This window comes from Leptonychotes weddellii, chromosome 14 (assembly GCF_054177405.1).
Source record: "Leptonychotes weddellii isolate Sample4059 chromosome 14, ASM5417740v2, whole genome shotgun sequence".
Classification (NCBI taxonomy): domain Eukaryota; kingdom Metazoa; phylum Chordata; class Mammalia; order Carnivora; family Phocidae; genus Leptonychotes; species Leptonychotes weddellii.
Genome location: NC_138382.1, coordinates 52535615 through 52557220, shown reverse-complemented (window position 1 = coordinate 52557220; position 21606 = coordinate 52535615). Strand labels below are relative to the sequence as shown.

General features: G+C 40.5%; 1 protein-coding gene across 3 annotated transcripts in view; it reads right to left on the bottom strand.

Moving 5' to 3' along the window:
* Positions 1-11247: 11247 nt before the first annotated feature.
* NR4A3 (nuclear receptor subfamily 4 group A member 3) overlaps positions 11248-21606 on the bottom strand; it is a 38683-nt gene continuing 28324 nt past the window's right edge. For 2 of the 3 annotated variants that reach the window (XM_081803269.1, XM_081803272.1), the window contains exon 8: positions 11248-14495. In XM_081803269.1, the coding sequence (XP_081659395.1) occupies positions 14248-14495 (248 nt within the window). In that variant the 3' untranslated portion in view covers positions 11248-14247. Of the gene's footprint in view, positions 14496-15941; positions 16149-21606 lie in introns of those variants that run through there. The other variant, XM_081803271.1, reaches the window with a different exon arrangement.

Below are 21606 nucleotides of genomic sequence, written 5' to 3'. Positions count from 1 at the left end.
GAATAGATTAAGTCCAGAGGAAAAGAAAAAGTCAGTATAGAGACATATGTAGACTGTTGCCTAGATGCAAGGACTCTTTTCTGGTGACACATAGGGACCACCTCCTTGGGACCTGAATTAAATTGTGAGCAATCTCAGTAACGAATTCAGTCTTGTGTCAGCCCATTCCCAGAACCTCTGGCTTAATTATGAGAAGAAAACCTATTTATTCAGGGACATCACCACTTTGGGATAAATTCCTGGAAGTCATCAGAAAAGCAAAGGGAAGATCTTTCTCAGAGTCTCTTCTCTGGATTTCTCAGAAAGAAATGTTTCATGTTTGGCCTGTCAAGTGCTTTTAATTTCAGTCCATGGATTTGCCCCCTATTTAATTGTCTTTGAATTTAGGTCTCCTTGTCCATCCAGGGGCCCAGGTCTTCCAAGGAAGAGTAAGTCAACCTTTCTCGTGTCTTCCTCATCTTTCCCTGAGTATGTTCTTCATATTATTAGCTACAAAATAATAAAAATAATAATACACTTATAGTATTTTACATTTTACAAAACTCTTAATGGGTTTTAGTTCACTTAATCCTAAAGTAGCAACCCAGAGAGGCAGAGCTATGAGGAATCTGAGGCTAAGAGAAAAGTCACTTGTCGAAGATCACACAGCTGTTAGACCGTACACCTCACAAGAAACCCAGATATTCTAACTCATATCCTCTTTCCACTGCTGCTCCCTACATCCATCCAGTGGCTGAAGTCATTTCTAGCTCTGCTCCATTTCAAAATTATTCTGAAGTTTTAATAAAACTGCAAGTAAATAAAACCAAGTAGCACTGAGGTCCCTCCTGGTAGACTAGCTTTGCTGTAGGGATGGGTCCAGGCCCCCCCACCCTAAGCCAGGGCCCTAGGGGCCTACCAAGAGCAAGGAAATGCAGAAGAAATTCACCTGAGGCAGAGTCCTCAACCTTGACTCCATGTAGAAAACACCTGGGGAGCTTTAAAAAATACTGAAACCTGGGTTTTAGCCCCAGAGACTTTTATTTAATTGGTCTTGGGGGCAGCCTGGCAACTGAGATGTTTAAAAAACTCCCCAGGTGATACTAATATGCGGCCAAGATCGAGAACTATTGCCTGAGGGCTTCCTCAGATTTACTTATTCCTTGTAGGACTTGTGGACGCATTCTCTCTTTCCTAAATGCTTATTATGCCAATCATATATAGTCATTGGATAAAATCTAGAAACTACTGACTAATCTTTGGATTAGTATCATAATTATTTCACAGAGAAATAAATACTGTTAACAATTTGGTGTGTACCTCCAGACTTTTTTCTATGTGGAGACATGTAAATAAGCCTTATTCTTTTTTAAAAAATCAAAATGACATACATACATACTGCTGTGTTTATCATTTTTTTATCAATAAATTTGGATTGGATAATAATATAGATTTGAATCTATACCATTTCCATAGGATTTATAGCATTCCATTGTTTGGTGGTACCTCATTCAGTCTTTAAGAACAAATAGAAGTTTTCTTTTTATCTCCATATCCCTTTCCTTTCTGACAAGGTGACACTTGAAATCTTAGAGTATCATAAGAATGATCAAATTTTCCTGTTTCTTTTGGCTTCTGAGCCAACTCCAATTTATCTGGAAGAATTACATTTAATCAAATAGTATGCCAACATGGAAAAGTTTTTTGGAGGGAAAGTTGGAAACAATTATTAACACTTAAGCCCCAATATTCTTTTTTTTTTTAAAGATTTTATTGATTTATTTGACAGAGAGAGACACAGCGAGAGTGGGAACACAAGCAGGGGGAGTGGGAGAGGGAGAAGCAGGCTTCCCGCGGAGCAGGGAGCCCCATGCAGGGCTCGATCCCAGGACACTGGGATCAGAACCTGAGCCAAAGACAGACGCTTAGCGCTTAACGACTGAGACACTCAGGTGCCCCAAGCCCCAATAATCTTAAAGAAACTCTGCGCTCTACAACCCTCAAAGTTCTGCCATGTCTTCAGTTGTTTGGGGTCTTTTCTCATATTGTGAAAGCCTACCTGACTACCTGGGTAAGTTCAATGAGGAACCCATGAAATAATGCTAAAAATAATTACAACTAGCGTTTGCATAGCACTTTAAGAGTGGCTGATTCTAACATAAAAATAAGAACTAATTACCATTTGTTGAATATCCTTATCGAGAATCAATGAGCCAGGCGCTGAACTAGACACTTAATATAGTCTTCTATTTGATATTTCTTGTGAGGTCTATATAGTGGCCTATCCTCATTTTATAGATGAAATATCTAAGTCTCAATGGATTGCCTGAGTTCACATTTTCAAACTTCACTGTGTCTGAGATATCACTTCACTCCAGTCAGAATGGCTAAAATGAACAACACAGGAAACAACAGGTGTTGGTAAGGATGTGGAGAAAGGGGAACTCTTCTGTCCTGTTGGTGGGAATGCAAACTGGGGCAGCCACTGTGGAAACAGTATGGAGGTTCCTCAAAAAGTTAAAAATAGAGCTACCCTATGACCCAGCAATTGCATGACCAGGTATTTACCCAAAGGACACAAAAATACTGATTCAAAGCGATACATGCACCCCAGTGTTTATAGCAACTTTATCAACAACAGCCAAATTATGGAAGCAGCCCAAGTGTCCATCGACTGGTGAATGGATAAAGAAGATGTGTATATATAAGAAATAAAAAATCATCGTCTTATGGTTTTACTCAGCATTATATCTCAGAGCCTAGCTCAGTGCCTTGCACTGTGCCTAGTGGAGAACAGGCACTCAGTGCCTAGCTGACGGATGAAGGAATACTAAAATCACACGCTGTATCATTATTTCTTTTTATTTGTTTATTTATTTTTTATTATTTTCAGTTAGTCAACATATAGTACACCATTAGTTTTTGATCTGGTGTCCATACTGCCTCTGACTAATCAGAAATTCTCGCCCCAGAGAAGATTTTCTTTCTTTTTACTTTTCTTTCAAGTTTTTATTTAAATTCCAGTTAGGTAACATACAGTATAATATTAGTTGCTGGTGTAGGATTTAGTGATTCCTCATCACAAGTGCCCTCCTTAATACCCATCACCCATTTAACCTATCTCTCCCACCCTCCTCCCCTTCAGCAACCCTCAGTTTGCTCACTATAGTTAAGAGTCTGTTTTATGATTTGCCTCTCTTATCCCCCCCCGCCCCACCTCCGCTATGTTAAACACTTTGTTTCTTACATTGCGTATATGAGTGAAATCATATGCTATTTGTCTTTCTCTGACTGACTTATTTTGCTTAGCTCCAACCACATCGTTGCAAATGGCAAGATTTCATTCTTTTTTATGGCTGAGTAATATTCCATTGTATATATACTACATCTTCTTTATCCATTCATCAGTCAATGGACATTTGGGCTCTTTCCATAATTGGGCTATTGTAAATAATGCTGCTATAAGCATTGGGGTGCATGTATCCCTTCAAATCAGTATTTTTGTATCCTTTGGGTAAACAGAGGAGATTTCCATCCTGGGCTTTCATTCTCTAGCAATGATTCCTCATATAGTAGTGATTTGGTGGGTCATGGAAATGTGCCTGCATTCTTTTCATTCTCTAGGGCAATTGTTCTCAAAATGTGGTCCCTAGACCAACAGCATGGGTGTCACCCATGAGCTTGTTAGAAATGCAAACTCACAGATCTCCACTCCACACTGCTGAATCAGAATTTCTGGGCACAAGTCTCAGGAAACTGTGTTTGAATAAGCTTTCCAGATGATTTCAATGAACGCTGAAGATGAACATTAAATTTTGAGAACCTCAGAGAATAAATGAATCCCTTCCTGTTCTGAGACTTATAATAATAGTTTAGCTTGGATGATTGCATGGAGGGAGGAGCCATTTATAGAGACTGGGAAGACAGGAGTGGCAAGTTTGGTTGGAAATCATGAATTTGGGTTCGTTAAATTTGAAATACCTATGGGATGTCCAAGTGAAGATATCTGGAGGCATCTGGAGCCTCTAGGTCTGGAGCTCATGGGGAAGGACTGAGTTAGACATATAGATTTGGGAGGTAGACATATAGATTTGGGGGTATTCATACATCAAGGTAGTTGAGGTATGAATAGGACTGCTCAAGATAGTGGGAGGCATTAGAGAAGAGGGGGGCCATTCTAAGGGATAGCATTATTTAAGGAGAGTAGGGGAGAGGTGCTCAAAGAAGAATCTGAGGACAGACATTCTTTCTTGTGAGTGACTTGCTTTGGACCATTTGTCTCATCTCCCCCTCTGAATTACAAGCTCTTTAAAAGCAAGGGCTGTGTAAACTTTAATAGGTCCCTCAAATAAAAGTACATTGCTGCACAGCCCGTGAATAATTAGTAAATTCCTACCAGGATTCCACTTTGCCGTAATCCAATGTGATCAGAGTCACCAGCAAGATGTTTCCCCCAAAAACACTTATACAATTTCCCAATGGACAGTATGGCAGATTAAAAATAAGTGAATAAATAAAGGGCATAATGTGTAATCCACTGATATCCATGCTAATCACATTAATCAGAGTGAATTAATTACACCTGAAAACAGATGCAAAGTTAAATTCCTTAGAAAATCAATTCATTAAACTCATATTGGAATGCACAGTCAACAACCCCCATGTTTAGAAACTATTTAGCATGATTTGTGGCAACTTCTGATTTACTAACAAAACTGCTTAAAACATTTTTAAAGGCAATTACAATTACTGTCTGGTATTTGATGGAAAGAAATCTAGTCAGCATTGTCCCTCGTGTGTCAACTGTCACAATTTTCTAAAAATTTTGGGGCAAAAAATAGGCAGGCTCTACTATTTGCTAGCCTCGATTAGGGTTAATTCAATGTGTATCTGCAAATAATAGTGTTTAATGTAATCTCTCTAATTACAGATAAAATGCATTTTCAGTCATGCTCATCACTGACAGTATTTTGGGATAAGTTAAACTGACAGCTGCTTTCTAAAGGAAAGGAAAAAACAAACCTTCCCTGGGATTGTGTTGATTTTCTCTGTCTTTTTTTTTTTTTTTAACATTGAAGTTCAGAAAACTATGAAACTAGACCTTTAGCTCTAGATACCAACTTTGAAATGACATAAGGAATTTGGGAATTTGATATGTTTTCCATCTCTCACCCCCATCAAAGTGTATCTATCTTGAATCCACTAAAGAAGCATTTTCTAAGGGTTTCAGGGAACCAGACATTGTGCTAGGCACTAAGGAGATCAAGAAGGACTGGTTCTACCAAAGCCGTCTCCATAATTGGCCCCATTAGCCAAAGCAAGCTTCCTACTGTACTAGACATGATGGTCACAGTGCCACTATATTTACAGCCCCTTCAGAATGAGACTATTCAAGTCACAGTATTTTCTTTTTTTTTAATAAGATTTATTTATTTATTTTAGAGAGAGAGTGAATGAGAATGCAGGTGGGGGGGGGCAGAGGGAGAGGGAGAGAGAGAATCTCCAGCAGACTCCCTACTGAATGAGGAGCCCGTCTCGGGGTTCTATCCCACGACCTGAGATCAGGACCTGAGCTGAAACCAAGAGTCGGATGCTTAACAGACTGAGCACCCAGGCGCCCCAAGTCATAATATTTTCTGAAGGGTCAATGCATGTTCTTCTTCAACCATAGCTGATTGGACCAGAGAAGTCTCAAGGGCACCCAATCCACAGACTGTTCAGGGACTTACAGTTGGCCTAGAAAGAAAAGTTGAGCTAAACTTATTAGATTTTCTCTTTCAGGAATAGGAATTGGAAAATGCTGAATAAGGTGGTCAGTGGCAAAAGTAAAATTAGAAGGTGATGAGAGAAAAACCGTAAGAAAAAAGAATGAAGACTATGAGGGGGCAGGCAGCATTACGTCTACAAGGTTATGAAGTACTAGAAACAGAGGACCTAGTTCAAAGCTGAATGAATCAAGGAATTAATAAATAAACAAATAATTGTGACCTAAGATATCTTTGGCTTACTTGATAGTCTCAAAACATGAATGATTCATACTGAGTCACTACCTTTAATACACTTGACTTTTTTTTAACCTATGCTGCAGATGGACTATGTTTCTTGCATCTTATATGTCTTAGGTGGGATATAGTTCAGCTTTGGGTAATGAAAAAACTCAAAATAACAGTGGTTTTAACAAGGAATTTATTTCTCTTTTATGCAAAGTTTAGATACGAGCAACCCAGGGCTAAGAGCGTATCTCATCTCAAAAAACAAAACAAAACAACAACAACAAAAACCAAAAAAAACCCCCCAAAAACCAAAAAGACAAACAAAGAAAACCAAAACTCTCTGAGACCCTTATTCCTTCCAACTTACTTTTCTCCAATCCCTAGGAGGTACCCTTATCTTCATAGTCTAAGGTAGCATCCATGTTCCAGATGGAAGGTGGAGAGAGGAATAAACAAGGGGCAAAGACACCAGCTATTGCTTAAGATAGGTTTCTAGAACCTGGGAAAGTCCTGTATGTCATTTTAGGGTGGAAAGTAAGGAAAACACCGGAAATAGGGATGACACCGGAAGTACAGCAAGACAGTCCGTTAGCAGAGCTAAACAAACAGATGTGAGACCCCAAAGCTAGATCTAGTGTAAAAATTGGCAGAATTTGCAGGTATCTGGAGGAAGTCTTCGGATTTTTCTCTTTGTGGATTATCGAGTTTGAAACAATCTCTTCTAGATCCTAAGTAAAAGAGGTCCCAGCTAGCATGTGGGTTACATACACATCAGTTCTATTCCAAGACCAGCAGTATGTATAAGCCATCCTAAAATATCACCTATCATGATACTACTCTTGATTCCTCTCCAACTTGAAATTTCCACCCATAGAGCCACTTTCTGGGGCCAGACAATAATAATGTTGTCTCTAGAAGGCCACTGTCAAATGCCATCTGGAAGGAGAGAGTGACACGTAGGAGATAGTAACCAGATGACACTTTGACTTACATCCATTGACTTACATCCACTTACATGGGCCAAGCCCATGCCTCGGTGCAAGAAGTCTGAGAAATGTGTTTATCCTGAGCAATCATGTGCCTGGTCAGATATTCTATTTCTCTGTAGAAAGGTTTGGCAGCTTATTATAAGCTTAAACCTACCTGGTAATTCCACTCCGAGGTTTTAACTCTAGAGAAATAAAACATGTTGACACACAGACCTGTCGATAAATGCTGATGGCAATTCTATTCATAATTGTACAAAGCACAACGAGATGCCATTTTATAACCACTGGATTAGCTGAAACAAAAAATTCTGATGAAATCCAAGTGTGGGGGAAGATCTAGAACAGTAGGAGTTCTCATACATTGTTGTTGAGAATGTAAACTGGTACAAATCCTTTTGAAGCCAACTGGTGTATCTAGTAAAGCAGAAGATTTATATACCCCATAGCCCTGCAGCTCTACTTCTTGGTAAGCTCAAGGCAGTGATTCAAACTCTCATATACATCATGATCATGTGGAGGGCTTGTTAGAACACAGATTGTTGGGCCCCACACCTAGAATTTCTGATTCAGTACGTTTGGGGTGGGGCCTGAACATTTGCATTTCATTTTTTAAAAAGAATTCATTTATTTCTTTGAGAGAGAGCAAGAGCGAAAGAGATCACAGAGGGAGAGGGAGAGGGAGAAGCAGACTGCCCACCGAGCAGGGAGCCTGACTCGGGGCTCCATACCAGGATCCCGGGTTCATGACCTGAGCTAAAGGCAGATGCTTACCCAACTGAGCCACACAGATGCCCCTGAAAATTTGCATTTCTAGCAAGTTCCCAGGTGATGGGACCTGGGACCATAGCATCAGCATCACCTGGGAACTTGCTAGAAATGCCACTTACCATGTTGAAAAAAACCCAAAAACAACAAAATGATTTTAAAAAAAAGAGGCAATAGAATAAAATAAAAACAGTGACCTTAAAAATCATTTTTATAATTATTTTTTGGTTTTAAATCACTTCCATTTTTGTGTATATGTTTTACTTTGTTCTTTTCAATCAGTTTATTTTTCCAATTTTATATTATTTTAATTTCCCATGGAATCTTGGCAATGTAAAAAGCAAAAACACAAATGTAAAGGATGTACCCTTTATTTTTTAAAATAAAAAAACCCCTAAGTATGTATAAATGGACAATGAAACATAGGCAAGCAGCTTTGTTAGGTCGTATACTTACATGTGTGGTTTTGCTACATACTTAAAAACATCTTTGTGTGATTCTGAACAATTTATTAGAAACTGGCAGGAAAAAATGAGCAAGGGTGAGATGCTGAGGGAGCAGAAAGGAGGATTTTAGGAATCAGAGGTGGAAAGTGTGTTAGGAGACACATAGATTCAATGGGCAAATGCAGGCCAGGCTTCTAGGAAGAGAACAAGCCTGAGATGCTTAAGGACAGCCTGGTTCTCTGCAATGCCCTAGCATCTCTCTGCAGGGACAACGAAAGTAGATTCTGGGTGTCATGAGGCTGGTGTTTAAGGGGTTAGTGAATGTGGCTGGAAAGGGACAGAGAGGTGGTTGTAGAGTCCAAAGGAGGATGGCTATTGACTATAGAGCCTGAGTGGAAGTTTTAAATCACCTGGAAATTGGGAGGTTGGCTGGAAGCAGGAAAGAGTTGGGAGGGTTCAAACGTTTGAAGTCTGCTCTGAGGGTAAAGAGCATTTGTGTTGAGAGGGGGAAAGCATCAGAAATGATCTCAGAAGTAGAGCAGGGTTTCATTATTTTAAGACTCTTTGGGTATAAGGCAGGTGAGGGACAAAGTTAGAGACCTAGAGACAAAATGGTGGGGCCTTGAGTCAAAGAGTCTGAGGGATGAGGAGGACAGGTGATAAGTCTGACAGGAAGGGAAATGAGGTGGAGTTGTGTATAGGATTGTTACTCTGGTGCCCATGCAGAATTCCTCAGCACTTGCTGATAAGCAGGTAACTGAGGGTAAACGATCTCTGTGCTCCAGAGAGGAGCAGGGGTCTAAAGACTAAGCCGCTGGAAGGCAGCCAGGGGTCAGCCAGGGGCCATAGAGACATACTGACGTGTGTTCAAATCTAATAGGGTCTTGGACACGGTACTTAACCCTTCCCAGCCTCTTTCCCCATTTTCAGACGGGGATGACAACACCATCTCAGAAGTAGTAAGTCTTAAATGAGATCATGTACGAAAGTATTTAGCAGAGTGTCTGACACACACAATAGATGCCTAATAAATATTAGATATTTCTTCTCTTCCCCTCAAATCAAATGCCCTTAGAAGCCCAGCATGAGGGATGGCCAGCATCACAGCAGATGATCGGAGAAGGGGCCAGTGACTCTTAGGCTCATTGATGGAACCATGAGATGGGCAGAGACAAAGAAAAAATAAAACAGGAATGACACTCTCCTTGCAATCCGAGCAAAACAGAACACACAAACAAAAAATATTGTCTGTTAGTGTCACAGTGCAATTCAGAGATAGCCCTGAGGAAGAATTTTCTGAAGCATTTTTTGAAGAATTTTGTTCATGGTGAAGGGTGTCAGATAATAGAAGGTGCAAAAACCCTCTTTGAAATTTGATGGGATTTTCAACTCCTTGGGCAAAGTATGGAATTTTTCAAAACGTATTTGGACAAGATGATGGACCATTTAATGCTCTTAGATTTTTGTCCTTTCCATTTTTAGCCTCGTCTTAGAACAAAGGTTTACAAACAGCTTGCTCATGGAATAACCTCAGGTTCCTTCTGAGAGAGAAATGGGGAAGGTCTGATATCAGTGCTTGAGGCAAAAAATCACTTAAAATCAAGATTATCCTTGAAGAGCACTGATATCATCCTTAAGCTCAAACATCAACAGTTAGCCAAGAGAATTGAAAGCAGGGTCCTGCAAAGAAATTTGTACACCCATGTTTACAGCAGCATTACTCACAATAGCCAAAAGGAGGAAGCAACCCAAGTGTCCACTGACGCATGAATGGATAAGCAAAGTGTGGTAGAGACATACAATGGTATATTATTCAGCCTTAAAAAGGACACATACTGTAATATGAATATTGAGGCCATTAGGCTAAATGAAACAAGCCCGACACAAATGGACAAATACTGTAACATTTCACTTATATGAGGTTCCTATAGCAAAATTCATAAAGACAGAGAGAATGGTGGTTACCAGACCTGCAGGAGGAGTGGATGGGGAGTTATTTTTTAATGGCTACAGAGTTTCAGTTGTGTAAGATGAAAAGAGCTCTGGCCACTGGTTAAACAACAGTGGGGATGTACTTAACAACACTCAACTGTGCACTAAATTAAAAAAAAAAGTCAACAATTAGCTTCTTTTGTAGTCTTTGTGCATTTAACTTACGAAATTTCAACTACAGGCATCTACCCCGTATTTAGTCCTGAACTTCCCACCTCCCTCCTCGTTCAAACCAGACTTTTGCCTTTGGAGTCCCCTTTGGCGGCTAAGCACCTATATTTAAATCCATATGCAAGATGGAGCTCCACCATACCTCTCATTCTTTTCTTACTAATCACACTGTATAGTTGAGGAAATGAAGGCCCTGCTGAGAAGCAAGAAGGGTTTGGCCCCTAGACTGAACATAGCACTTAGATGTCACAAAAAATTCTTTGTGTATGAAATGATGAACTAAATTATAGAGCTCCACATTTATTTTTTTGAGCCGTCAATGCACACACAAAATACATTTGCCCTAATCTAGAATATATGATGTTTGGGGTAGAGTTGAATGAAAGCTGCATTTGCATTGCCCACAGAGAGGCGTTTCTAGGCAATATAGAGTAGTGTCAGCAAAAAGGCGGAGAGTACTGATCAATTTTGGAGAATTCTAATCTTGATTCTTGTAAATTCTGGTTCATAAACAATTGCTATCCCATCATCTTGATATAGAAAAAATCCTTCATACCCTTAAAGAATATTTTTAGGCAAGAAATTATTAGTTCTATTAAATATTATATATATGTATATATATATATTTGAAAGAAAGTAGCTTCAAACACTGTACATGTTTGTATCTCCTCAAAGCATACGGCAGTGCTTTGTCCACAGGAAGTAGTCAATACATGGTTATTGAATTTAGAATGTCCTTCTTCCCAATCAGTAAGGTTTAATATATTTCCAATTCAGAATGCCTATTAATTTTTCAGTATTAGTAAGCCTTCAAAAAATCCATTTGGGGATGTGTTTAAGAGTTCACAGCAAATACTACATGATGAAAAGAATACTGTTAAATGAAGCATGCTTATTCAACACACCAGTAGCCATTGATAAAATGTAATTTAATTTAATCATTTAAATTTACATTGTTAATGTACAAGAGCACTTCTTTCAAACCACAGGTTAACACACACTAAAGAGCAATGCTGTTAGAAGAGCAGAGAAACTTTGGAAAACTCTGCTGTCTGAAATGAAAGCAAGGCACTCTCCATTAACAGCTGGTGGATTCCTGATTTCTGCCCACAGAAGGCATGTTCACACTGAGAGAGCTCTCCCACAAGGGAAGAATCACCTGCTTTAATTCTTGCTGTCCTCTTCTGAGCTAGTTGGGTCATCCACTCTGCATAAACTTGTGTGTCAACATTAAGACAAAAGAAGAGAGTCGAATTGATGGATTACGTGGGAGGCTCTCATAGTTTTTACAACTATGGAAGACAGAAGAACACTGGCTATAACCTTTATTTTCAACACTAGTGTTTGGACTTATAACTAAAAACCTTCATTCCTTCCAACGAATCACGGCTAAAAAGTCTTTTCCTTAAATCTGATGAGTGTAAAAATAAAAAGTAACAGCATTTCTCCAGGGCTCTGGTTTTTCTGTTTGTTTTGTTTTTCTTTTATGGACATGACAGAAAACAAGGATTAACTTTCCAATACTAATGGTGCACAAAAGGGTTATGTATGCACAGTATTTCTAATTTATTCAAATTCAATTTGAATTTGGTCTGAAGCTACCTTGTATGAAATGTTAGCTTTCCTGATATTTAATAATGTTTATTATGTTTGCATATACGCTCAAAAAATTAATGCAAAAGTACTACTTTACTCATGGTTATCTGATAAAATGTAAATATTAGTGGTTATTTTTAAAAGCCTGTTTTCCTATAGATGAAATAAGTTGAGTAAAAACAGTATGGAAAGGAGAATTAGGTCCTAGTCTTGATTCTGGTACTAGCCTGTTGGACCTGGGCAATTTTTACTTTTTAGTTTTCTCCTCTGTGAGTTTCGAAGGGGTGGGGCACCAGTTGACAAGTATAATGTTCCAAGAGCCTAATGTTGCAGACCCTATCACCTGGATATAAAAATAATAATATTTCATAAAAGCTCATACAAACATAATACATGATCAAATATCAGAATGAATCTTGGGGGGAAAAAACATATATGCTTTGCTACTGGGTTATCCTTTGCAGCAATTAGGCAATTCATTTGGCATTTGTTTGATTGTATAATTTAATGACAATATAAACAGCATAGTTTTGTTATTTTTTCTTTAAAAAGACTAAAGCAAAAATGACTTAAAGCTAACAAAAACTACTGTGACATCAGTTTGACATTCAAAGTTTGTTTCTTAGCAAAATGGCCAAAGATATTTTGACTTGATACAGAGTATATAATATAAAGACTTTTAGACCTAAAAATCTTCAAACATTATTCGAATTTAGCAAAACATAAGCAAAATTTTAATATCAAAGTGCTAAACAGTACTGCCTTAAAAGTCACTGCAAATGAATCATAAAATAACTGCATGGGAAGTAACATTTATTGTACAAATGGTTAATAAAAAGACACATTATAAATATATATATATATGTAACCTGCTATATTTATATATATATATTTGTTTATTTAATTTCTAATTGGTGTATCCAAGTCACTGTGAACACCCCATTTAAGTACTCTGTAACTCAGCTTCCAGGAGCTGGTGGTCTTGCAATAAATACAGGCAAAGCTATTACAATATAACGTGCATACAAATGTTTATACAAATAAGGACACTATGCAACAAATTATTTCATAGTAATATGGCATCGACAATATAAACATACAAAAGGGAGTACGAACACGGAATGTTGAAACGCAACCCACTAATCCGGTCTAGTAGTCACATTCATACTATTATTTTTTAAGTAAGACTCGCTTGCTCTCCAAAATTGTCCTTGTAACCAATAACAAAAATTAAATTATATATATTTTAAAAATCGTATTACCTCTGGTGTTTACCCTGTATGATCAGTTCCTACTTATTTGTATGTTCTTATTTAGGGATCAAACACTTGAGACTCACTGAATGCTCCTAGGGCTTCTGAATGAATGTGTCAGTCAGTTGCTATTAACTGAAGCAAGTTTAGGGAACTCTGTCTGGGTTGATAGAACACAACCGAAACAGCTGTATGCAATCCATTTTATGATCTGAGCCCCTTTCAGGACAGCTGGACAGTCAGGGCAGAGATCTGGATCCATTAAGAATGACCTAAAATCTTGGATGGACTGTACCTCAGAAGGGCTCTACAGGTCAGGTGGACAAAGCCTCTGCTAGGAAAATTAACATGTGTCATTTGCCAACATGACTGCCTCTTTTTTATTTCCATATAAAATAAAGGAGAGTTAATAAACAAGACTTAGTAAGACAGCACTTTAAAAATTGCACTTGTATATGGAAGCGAACAACCATTATCATTTTGCTATGTCTGATTTATAGGTAATCCTCATCTTTCACCATTTGTTAAAATAAAATAAAGGAAGAGAGAAATTAAGAAGAGAGAATTTCTGCCTTGTTTGCACCACATACATACCCTTGATACAGGAAGTGTATTCTAAAGATCAACCCTTAAGACACATCCTACCCTGGCGAACAACCCTTGGCTGTTCTTGTTTTTAAATACAAAGCCACTATAATTGTATTCCCCAGAAAGAGTTTTAAAACAGTTATATTATCCTTTTTTTTTTTTTCCTGCTGGGATAGCATTGTCCAAAAGTGCTTTGTCAGCAATTTCTTAGAAAACCCTCATGAACTATACCCTCCCCTCCCACACCAACCCCAAAGCCTAAATATAAAACACAACCCCAACACAATACTCTGCAAGTTTTCTGGCTTTAGGTTGTAAGGAAAAGTGCCAGAAAGAAAAAAAAAAGTCTTTTCTACAGGAGCTGCTTTTTCTCTTAAGGAAGGACAGAAAATGGTAGGTGTCCAGACCCATTCCTCTGCTGCTTAGCAAGTAGGTGCTGGCCACTGAGGCGGCTCCCCGCTCTGGCTGCTCCCGTTCAGAAAGGCAGGGTGTCCAGGAAGAGCTTGTCGATGATGGAAGGTGGAGACACCAAGTCTTCCAGCTTCAGGTAGAAGATACGCTGGAGGCCCAGGGTGCAGATCTTGCGCAGTTCTACCAGCGCACCCAGGACCTTGGGCTCACTGGGCTCCAAAGCCTGTCCCTTACTCTGGTGGTCTTTCAAGCTGCTTGTGATCTTGTTGCATAGCTCCTCCACTCTCTTTGGTTCTTTTAACCCATGTCGTTCTGCAGAGGGATAGAAAAGGGCAAGTTCAGGAAGCGGTTACATCTTAAGAGACTTTGTTTTTTTCTGTTCTTGCTTTTCTCTTTTTTTTTTTAAAGTAGGCTCCATGCCCAACATGGGGCTTTAACTCATGACCCTGAGATCAAGAGTTGGATGCTCTACCGACTGAGCCAACCAGGCACTCCCATCGTTTTTTTTTTTTTTTAGATTTTATTTATTTGAGAGAGAGAGAGGGAGGGAGGGAGCATGAGTGGGGGTGGGGAGGGGTAGAGAGAGAGAGAGAGAGACAGAAGCAGACCCCCGCTGAGCAGGGAGCCGTATGTGGGCCTCAATCTCAGAAATCAGGACCCTGAGATCATGACCTGAGCCGAAGGCAGATACTCAGTGGACTGAGCCAGCCAGGTGCCCCTGGACACCCCATCTTAAGAGACTTTGCATCCTGAATTGAGGGAGGCCTGTGTCTTCTTCCACCAGTTGGGATAGCATTTTACAATCCAAGCGCCTCCCTCTTAGAGGTAACTCATGGCCTTTGGTATCAAACGGCACCAGGGTTTGAATCCCAGTCCTGCCACTTCCTCGCTGTGTGCCCCTGGGTTAGCCTCTTAATTTCTGAGTCCCAGTTTCCTTATAAAATGAAGGTAATGATCATCCCTAATTTAGGGTTTCTAGAAGGACCAACTTAGGCGAAGCACACTGTTCCTGGCCCACAGTCACACTGAATGAATGACAGAGTGGTAATTATTTTGCAGACATCATCCTACAAAAGCCCTGTCAGGAAGCAACTCTTCTTCAGAGTGACAAAGAAACACATCCAGGCAAATGAATTAATGTTCCCATCTTAACAGGTGGGGAAGGGGGGCGGTCTGTAAGTTCCATTTGCTAATGCAAGGGCTGCCCCACGACACCCAGCATAAAGCACATTTCTTGTGTTTTCATGCTAACCAGCATTGAGGAGAATCCAGCTTTTCTTTTCCTTGTTTTTGGCCCCCCTTGAAACACCTATTGACCTACACCTGGCGCTCTGTACAAAATACACACATCTTCCTGCTGTGGAGATGGAAAAGTCAAAAAGAAAGGAAGAGGCCCAGTGTAGCAAGACATGAACACCTGTATCTCGTATTTTATAAAACAAGATATAAAGGGATCCCCATGTTAAATATTATGATCTCCTATTTTATTTTAAGGTTAAGTGATTTTCCCAAAGTCCCAAAGATTGTGTCCTCCTGCCCCAGAGTAATGTTGCTTCTTTAATCAGAAAGGAGCCTCACGTCCAGCACAAATCACTTTGCTCTCCCTCAGCATTTAGATACTAAAGCCTCTTTCCTGAGAGAGGGCTTGGCCCTACTTATTTCAGTCAGGGTTTTTTATCTCTAATATATTTACATGTAAAAGAATAATTCTTGTGGGATGGAAGACATCCTTCCAAAGGGAAATCAAGCGACAGCGTCTAATTTTTCCTGCGTTTATTTCTTCAGTTGGAGGTATGTATTTTTTAATTTTTAAAATTCTGGTATAATGAACGTACAGCATTATATTCGTTTCAGGTGTACAAAAGTGTTCAGTGATTCAACAGTCCTAGACGTTACTCAGTGCTCATCAAGATAAGTATACTCCTAATCCTCAGTTGGGGATATTTTTGTTAGGGAAGTTATTTCCTTAAGACAAAAACAAAAAAGATTCAGTTAGCAAAATGAAGCAAGACCCAGACATTTCTTTCCTCTCTTGCCCTAAATCAAAGGAGGCCCAAGGACCAGGAGTTCTGCACTCTTCCCTAGGTTGGCTAGTTGTGTATGACTTGGGTGAGTTCCTCCCTCTTTAAGGCTTATCTTAAAAGGAGGAGGCTTGGGGTGCCTGGGTGGCTCAGTCGTTAAGCGTCTGCCTTCGGCTCAGGTCATGATCTCAGGGTCCTGGGATCGAGTCCCACGTCGGGCTCCTTGCTCAGCCAGGAGCCTGCTTCTCCCTCTCCCACTCCCCCTGCTTGTGTTCCCTCTCTCGCTGTGTCTGTCTCTGTCAAACAAATAAATAAAATCTTTAAAAAAAAAAAGGGAGGAGGCTGGATGTAATGACCTCTCAGGTCCCTTCCAGCTCTGATGTGTTATAACCACATTAAACTACAACCATGAAAATTGCCAGCAGCATCTCCGTTGGATTGTACCTTGCAGGCGTCTCACATAGAGCAGAGGGCACTGGTTGTGCTGCCAGAGCTGAGCTGGGTTTCTGTTCTGGTTACTTACTAGCCATGTGACCTCATCTCTTTGAGGTTCCGCGTCCTTCTAGGACAATGAGGATTACAGGGTGGTAGATATACAAGCCGTTATTGTATTCTTCTTCGTTCCTTTCTGTGTGTCTCTTTTTTAAAGATTTCATTTTATTTTATTTAAAAGAGAAAGAGTGTGCATGTGCATATGCACGCAGGCACGTGAGAGTGGGCTCGGGGGGAGGTTGGCGGGAGAGGGGGAGAAGGGGAGAGAAAATCTTAAGCAGGCTCCATGCCCAGCACAGAGTCTGATGCGGGGGCTCGATCTCACAACCCTGAGATCACAACCCGAGCTGAAATCAAGAGTCGGACACTTAACCAACTAAGCCACTCAGGCCCCCCAAGATTTTATTTTTTAAGTAATCCGTATACTCAGTGTAGGGCTCAAGCTCATAACCCTGAGATCAAGAGTTGCATACTCCACAGCCTGAGCCAGTCAGGCGCCCCGTTTTCTGTGTGTCCTAAATATTACACAACAAATTGAAAGAAAAAGCCCAACTACAATAAAACCTACTTCCACGGGTTATTGTCAGGCTTAACTAAGATGCTGCTACGTGAAGGCCTTCTGCCTACGGCAGCGCGTTACACCCGTGGTAGTCAGTCCCCTCAACGGCGCCTGCCGCGTAGCAAACGGCTGGCAACTGCAGGGTCAAACAAAAGGCGGCAAAGTGCCCTACTTCTCAAGCTTTGCAGGGCACGATTTTGCTTTTCCCAGGAAACTATTAGCTAATCAGCCCAGGTGCAAACCTGTCCTCTATGTTTATCTCTACTGCATACATAGTCCCTTTGTTTAGTCTCAAAAGACGTACCCAGGAGTGAACTTCAAGAGAAATTCTGCCTGCAACGGTGTTCTTCCTAAAGTTTTACCCCCTCGCCCCCCAAAACACAAAAAAGCAGACTGCAAGTTTGGCAGTGAACTTCAAGAGCTGTAAAATGTTCATAGGCTCTGACCAAGGAATCCCACTCTTGGGAATTTATCTGAAGGCAAAATTCAGCAGAAGACTAAAACTGTATGCATGAAGACATTTGGGGTAGCAGTATCTATTTAAAAAATGGGAAAAAGATAAGGGGTGGAAGAATAGGGAAACTGCTAAATGGTATATATGCACATAATGGAAGATTCTGCAGACATCAGAAAGGACAAATAGGAAGGCTATGAAGCAACATGGAAAAAAATATATAATACCACATTAAAGAAAGAACAGAATATAAAATAGTATCTAAGCTGTGATGACAGCTATGCAAAATTTATTTCTGCTTATAGAGAAGGGTCAAAGGAAACAGAAAAGTGAGAATATTTATGAGATTGTCAGCTAACTCTTTTCCTTTCTTTTAAAATTTCCCAGTTAGCAGTATTTGTATATTAACCTGTTAACATAGCACAATCTGGGATTTGGTCTCTCTAGCAGCTGTAACATGATCAAACAGTCATCTTGTGGATAGTAAATTCTATTAATACCAAGCTATATCAAATTAGGTTCACAACTCGGGGAGAGATGCCTTTTCCCGGAATAAAATACCAATCCATTGATTTAAACTTTGCCTTCCTTTCAGTGCCCCATGTCTTGCATTATATTCAAGATCCCGTATTCATCTTCAGGATAAAGAAACGGAGCAAGGTGTTGGCTGCATTTGGGGAGGGGCTTGATTATGGAACCTTATAACTAGACTTTCTCATGGCCAAACTCACAGAAGGTGCCTCAGAGTTTTCCCTGCTCTCCAACCAGTTGTGACTGCTCAATAACTATGGCAACCATTATTTATTCAGTGAATTCAAGTGGAGATCGATCCCTCCCTGCCAGCTGGATCAACCCTAGGCCCGGAATTCCTTGAGGAATTCAGAGACACTCCTGTTAGAAGCCAAAGGCACCTTCTTTGTTGTTTCGAACAGCTACTGGATTTGTGGTTTCTTTACTTTTTCAAAAGGGCTGAGATAAAAATTCAGTCTCCATGCAAATTTCTGCCAGCAGTCAGCGAGATTTCCAAATCACCAGGGAGTCACCAAGTGGCGGGGGACCTTCCCAGTAATCTGAAATTCCTTAAAACCCCAATCACTGACGTTTTAGTTTAAGGGACCTTCTTTCTTTTTGGTGCCTGGTAAACATGGTTGCAGTGCTGACAGACAGAGACTCCATCAAATCTGGGGGAAGTGGGACATTTGGATTTCCCCCTTCCTAGAGAATCACACACAGATTTTCGTGTAAGATCTTTGTCCACCATCAAACAAAACAAGCTCTTCCAGCATTTCTTGCTTTTTGATCTACATCATTTTTATCCAATACTTCTGATTCTGAACTCAGCTTTCTGCATCCAAACCTTTAAGACGCATCTTATAGAAATGGTTAAGTAACGCATTTATGTGTCATGACCGTAGTACATATGAGTTGGAAAGGATCTGAGTGATTTAGTTCACACTCCCACCCAAGACAAAAATCCCTACTGAGACGTCACCAAGACAGTGCCCGGCACCAGCTAGGGAATAACAATATGCTTAGTAGCACTTTATATTATACTCTTTTACTTACATTATTTTATCACACCCTCTCAACATCCTTGTGAATCAGGCAGGACAAAGATGATCTTTATTTAACAGATAAGAAGGCTTAGGCTCAGAGAGTTAAGTGACTTGCCCACAGTCAAATTTAGCAAATGGCTAATTTATTTTGCTCCAAGTCCAGACATGTTTCTATTATACCAGGATGCCTTGAACAACATATTAGAATGTTCTTCATCCTGAGATGAATTCAGCCTCCCTGTAACTCCTTCCTACTTTCTGTGTACCTGATTAACTAATTGGTTAATTACTTCTTTCAACAAATACGTACTGAGTGCCTATTCTGTGCCTAGGAATGGTATAGCTATTGGGGTAGGGCAGTGAACAAAACAGACAGACAGACAACAGATCATATTCCTGATCCATGTGGTGTTGGTATCTAAAGAAACTGTTGGATTCCTATACAATTGTAGCTATCCGTGCTGAGAGAGGAAGGGAGGCAGGTGGGAGGAGGAGAGAGAGGAGGGAGGGAGGGGGAAAGGGAGGGAATAGGAGAGAGGAAAGAGGGAGAGAGAGGGAGAGATTGAGTGAAATAATATAGCTATTAAGGTCTGTGCTCATGGTTTTCCCTTTTCACCTAGTTAAGATCTACTCATCCTGTATGCACATCAAATTTTTCTTCAAGGGAACTTTCCTTTTTGCTCCCAGTTTAGATCATGTTCTTCTATAGGCATTCTATTTTTTCCCTTTGAAGGATATAACAGGGCGAAATCAGATATTTATCTGACTCTTGCCTGCCTCCCCCATTAAATGTGAGCTCCATGGGGGCATGGGCTGTGTTTGCCCACCATTATACCTGCAGCACCAAGCTTACTACATAGGAGACACCAATAACTATCTGTTCAATGAACATGTACATGGAGGAACAATGACCTGTAAAATATGATTAAATGATACTAAACATGTAGGCTGCTCAGAATAAATACACAAGTTGGAAATTAATGAGCAGCACACAATGGTAAAGAACTTCACAAACTCTAAAACCTACCACATTAGAAGCTTTGGAGCCAGATTCCTGGATATAAAACCTAGCTCGGCCACTAATGAGCCCGCTGACCTTGGGTCTGTTTCCACGTTTGTAAAATAGGGCTGATAAGGGTACCTGCCTCTTGGGTTGTGGTGAGAATTAAATGAATTAATACATGTGAAGTATTTGGGACAATGCCAGCATATAGTTAAGTACTTAAAAAATATTAGCAAGTATCCTCTCTGTCTAAAACTCAACTCATTAACATCTTCTTCAACTCAGCCACTTCTCTGAGTGCCTATGAGGATTTCACCGCCCTCCCCTCCCCATCGCTCTCATAACCCTGTCTAATGATTCCACCCCCTGGCCGTCATAGTTAATCCATTGCAAGAACTTTGATTATTATCTCTGTGATGTTCCTTGCAGAGCTCCTCCTCTCACTCTCACTGCCTCTGGGCTAGGTCTTCAGTAACTATTACCTAGATTGTTTCCATAGCTCTTGGCTGGTCCCTCTGCTTCCCATCTCTGCTGTAATCCATCCCAGGTCCTTCCAAATCTACTTACTAAACAACATTAAACAATAGAGCACATGTAAAGCTCTTGGCGCAGCGCCTGGCACGGAGTATTTTAAAACGGTAGCTATTGTTAATTTCATGGAATCCTAATCACCATTAGCTTTCATTGTCCCTTGCTACTCAAGTGTGGTCCCTGCACCAGCAGCATCAACATTACCTGGCAGCTTGCTAGAAATGCAGAATCTCAGGCCCTGCCCTGGACCTGCCTCATCAGAATGTGCAGTTTAACGAGACGCTTAGTGAGTTCATGCACACGAAAGCTGGGGAAGCTCTGCTCTAGCCAATCCTGGTCCCTACGAGATGCCTGAGCCAGTCTGCACCCAGCATTCATCCAGTCTCCATAAACATAACTCCCCAATGCCGCTTGTCCCAGTATCAGATAGTTCTATTACAAAGTTTTTCTTACATTGAGCTGAATTTTTACAGTTCCCGGTTCTGTCTCTTGGGCACACACAAGAAACAGATTTTCTTCCTCCTGGCAAGCAGCAGGGGATGAGGACAGGGTGATGGTAGCCATCAGGAGACCCAATAAAGACAAGCAATTCCTTCTCCTTCCGAGCAGGTCTCAGGGCACAGGCCAACACGGAGACAACAGTATACGGCTGCAGCCAAAGAGGAAAGCTAACACTCACCAACAACCAGGACCTTCCTGCTCTGCTCTGAGCTCCACTTCTTGGGGAAGTCATCTCACTGCTACTTCTCATTGCATATGTAACAGCCTTTACTGCAGGGCGGTCCCCAGAGACACGGAGCCCATGCT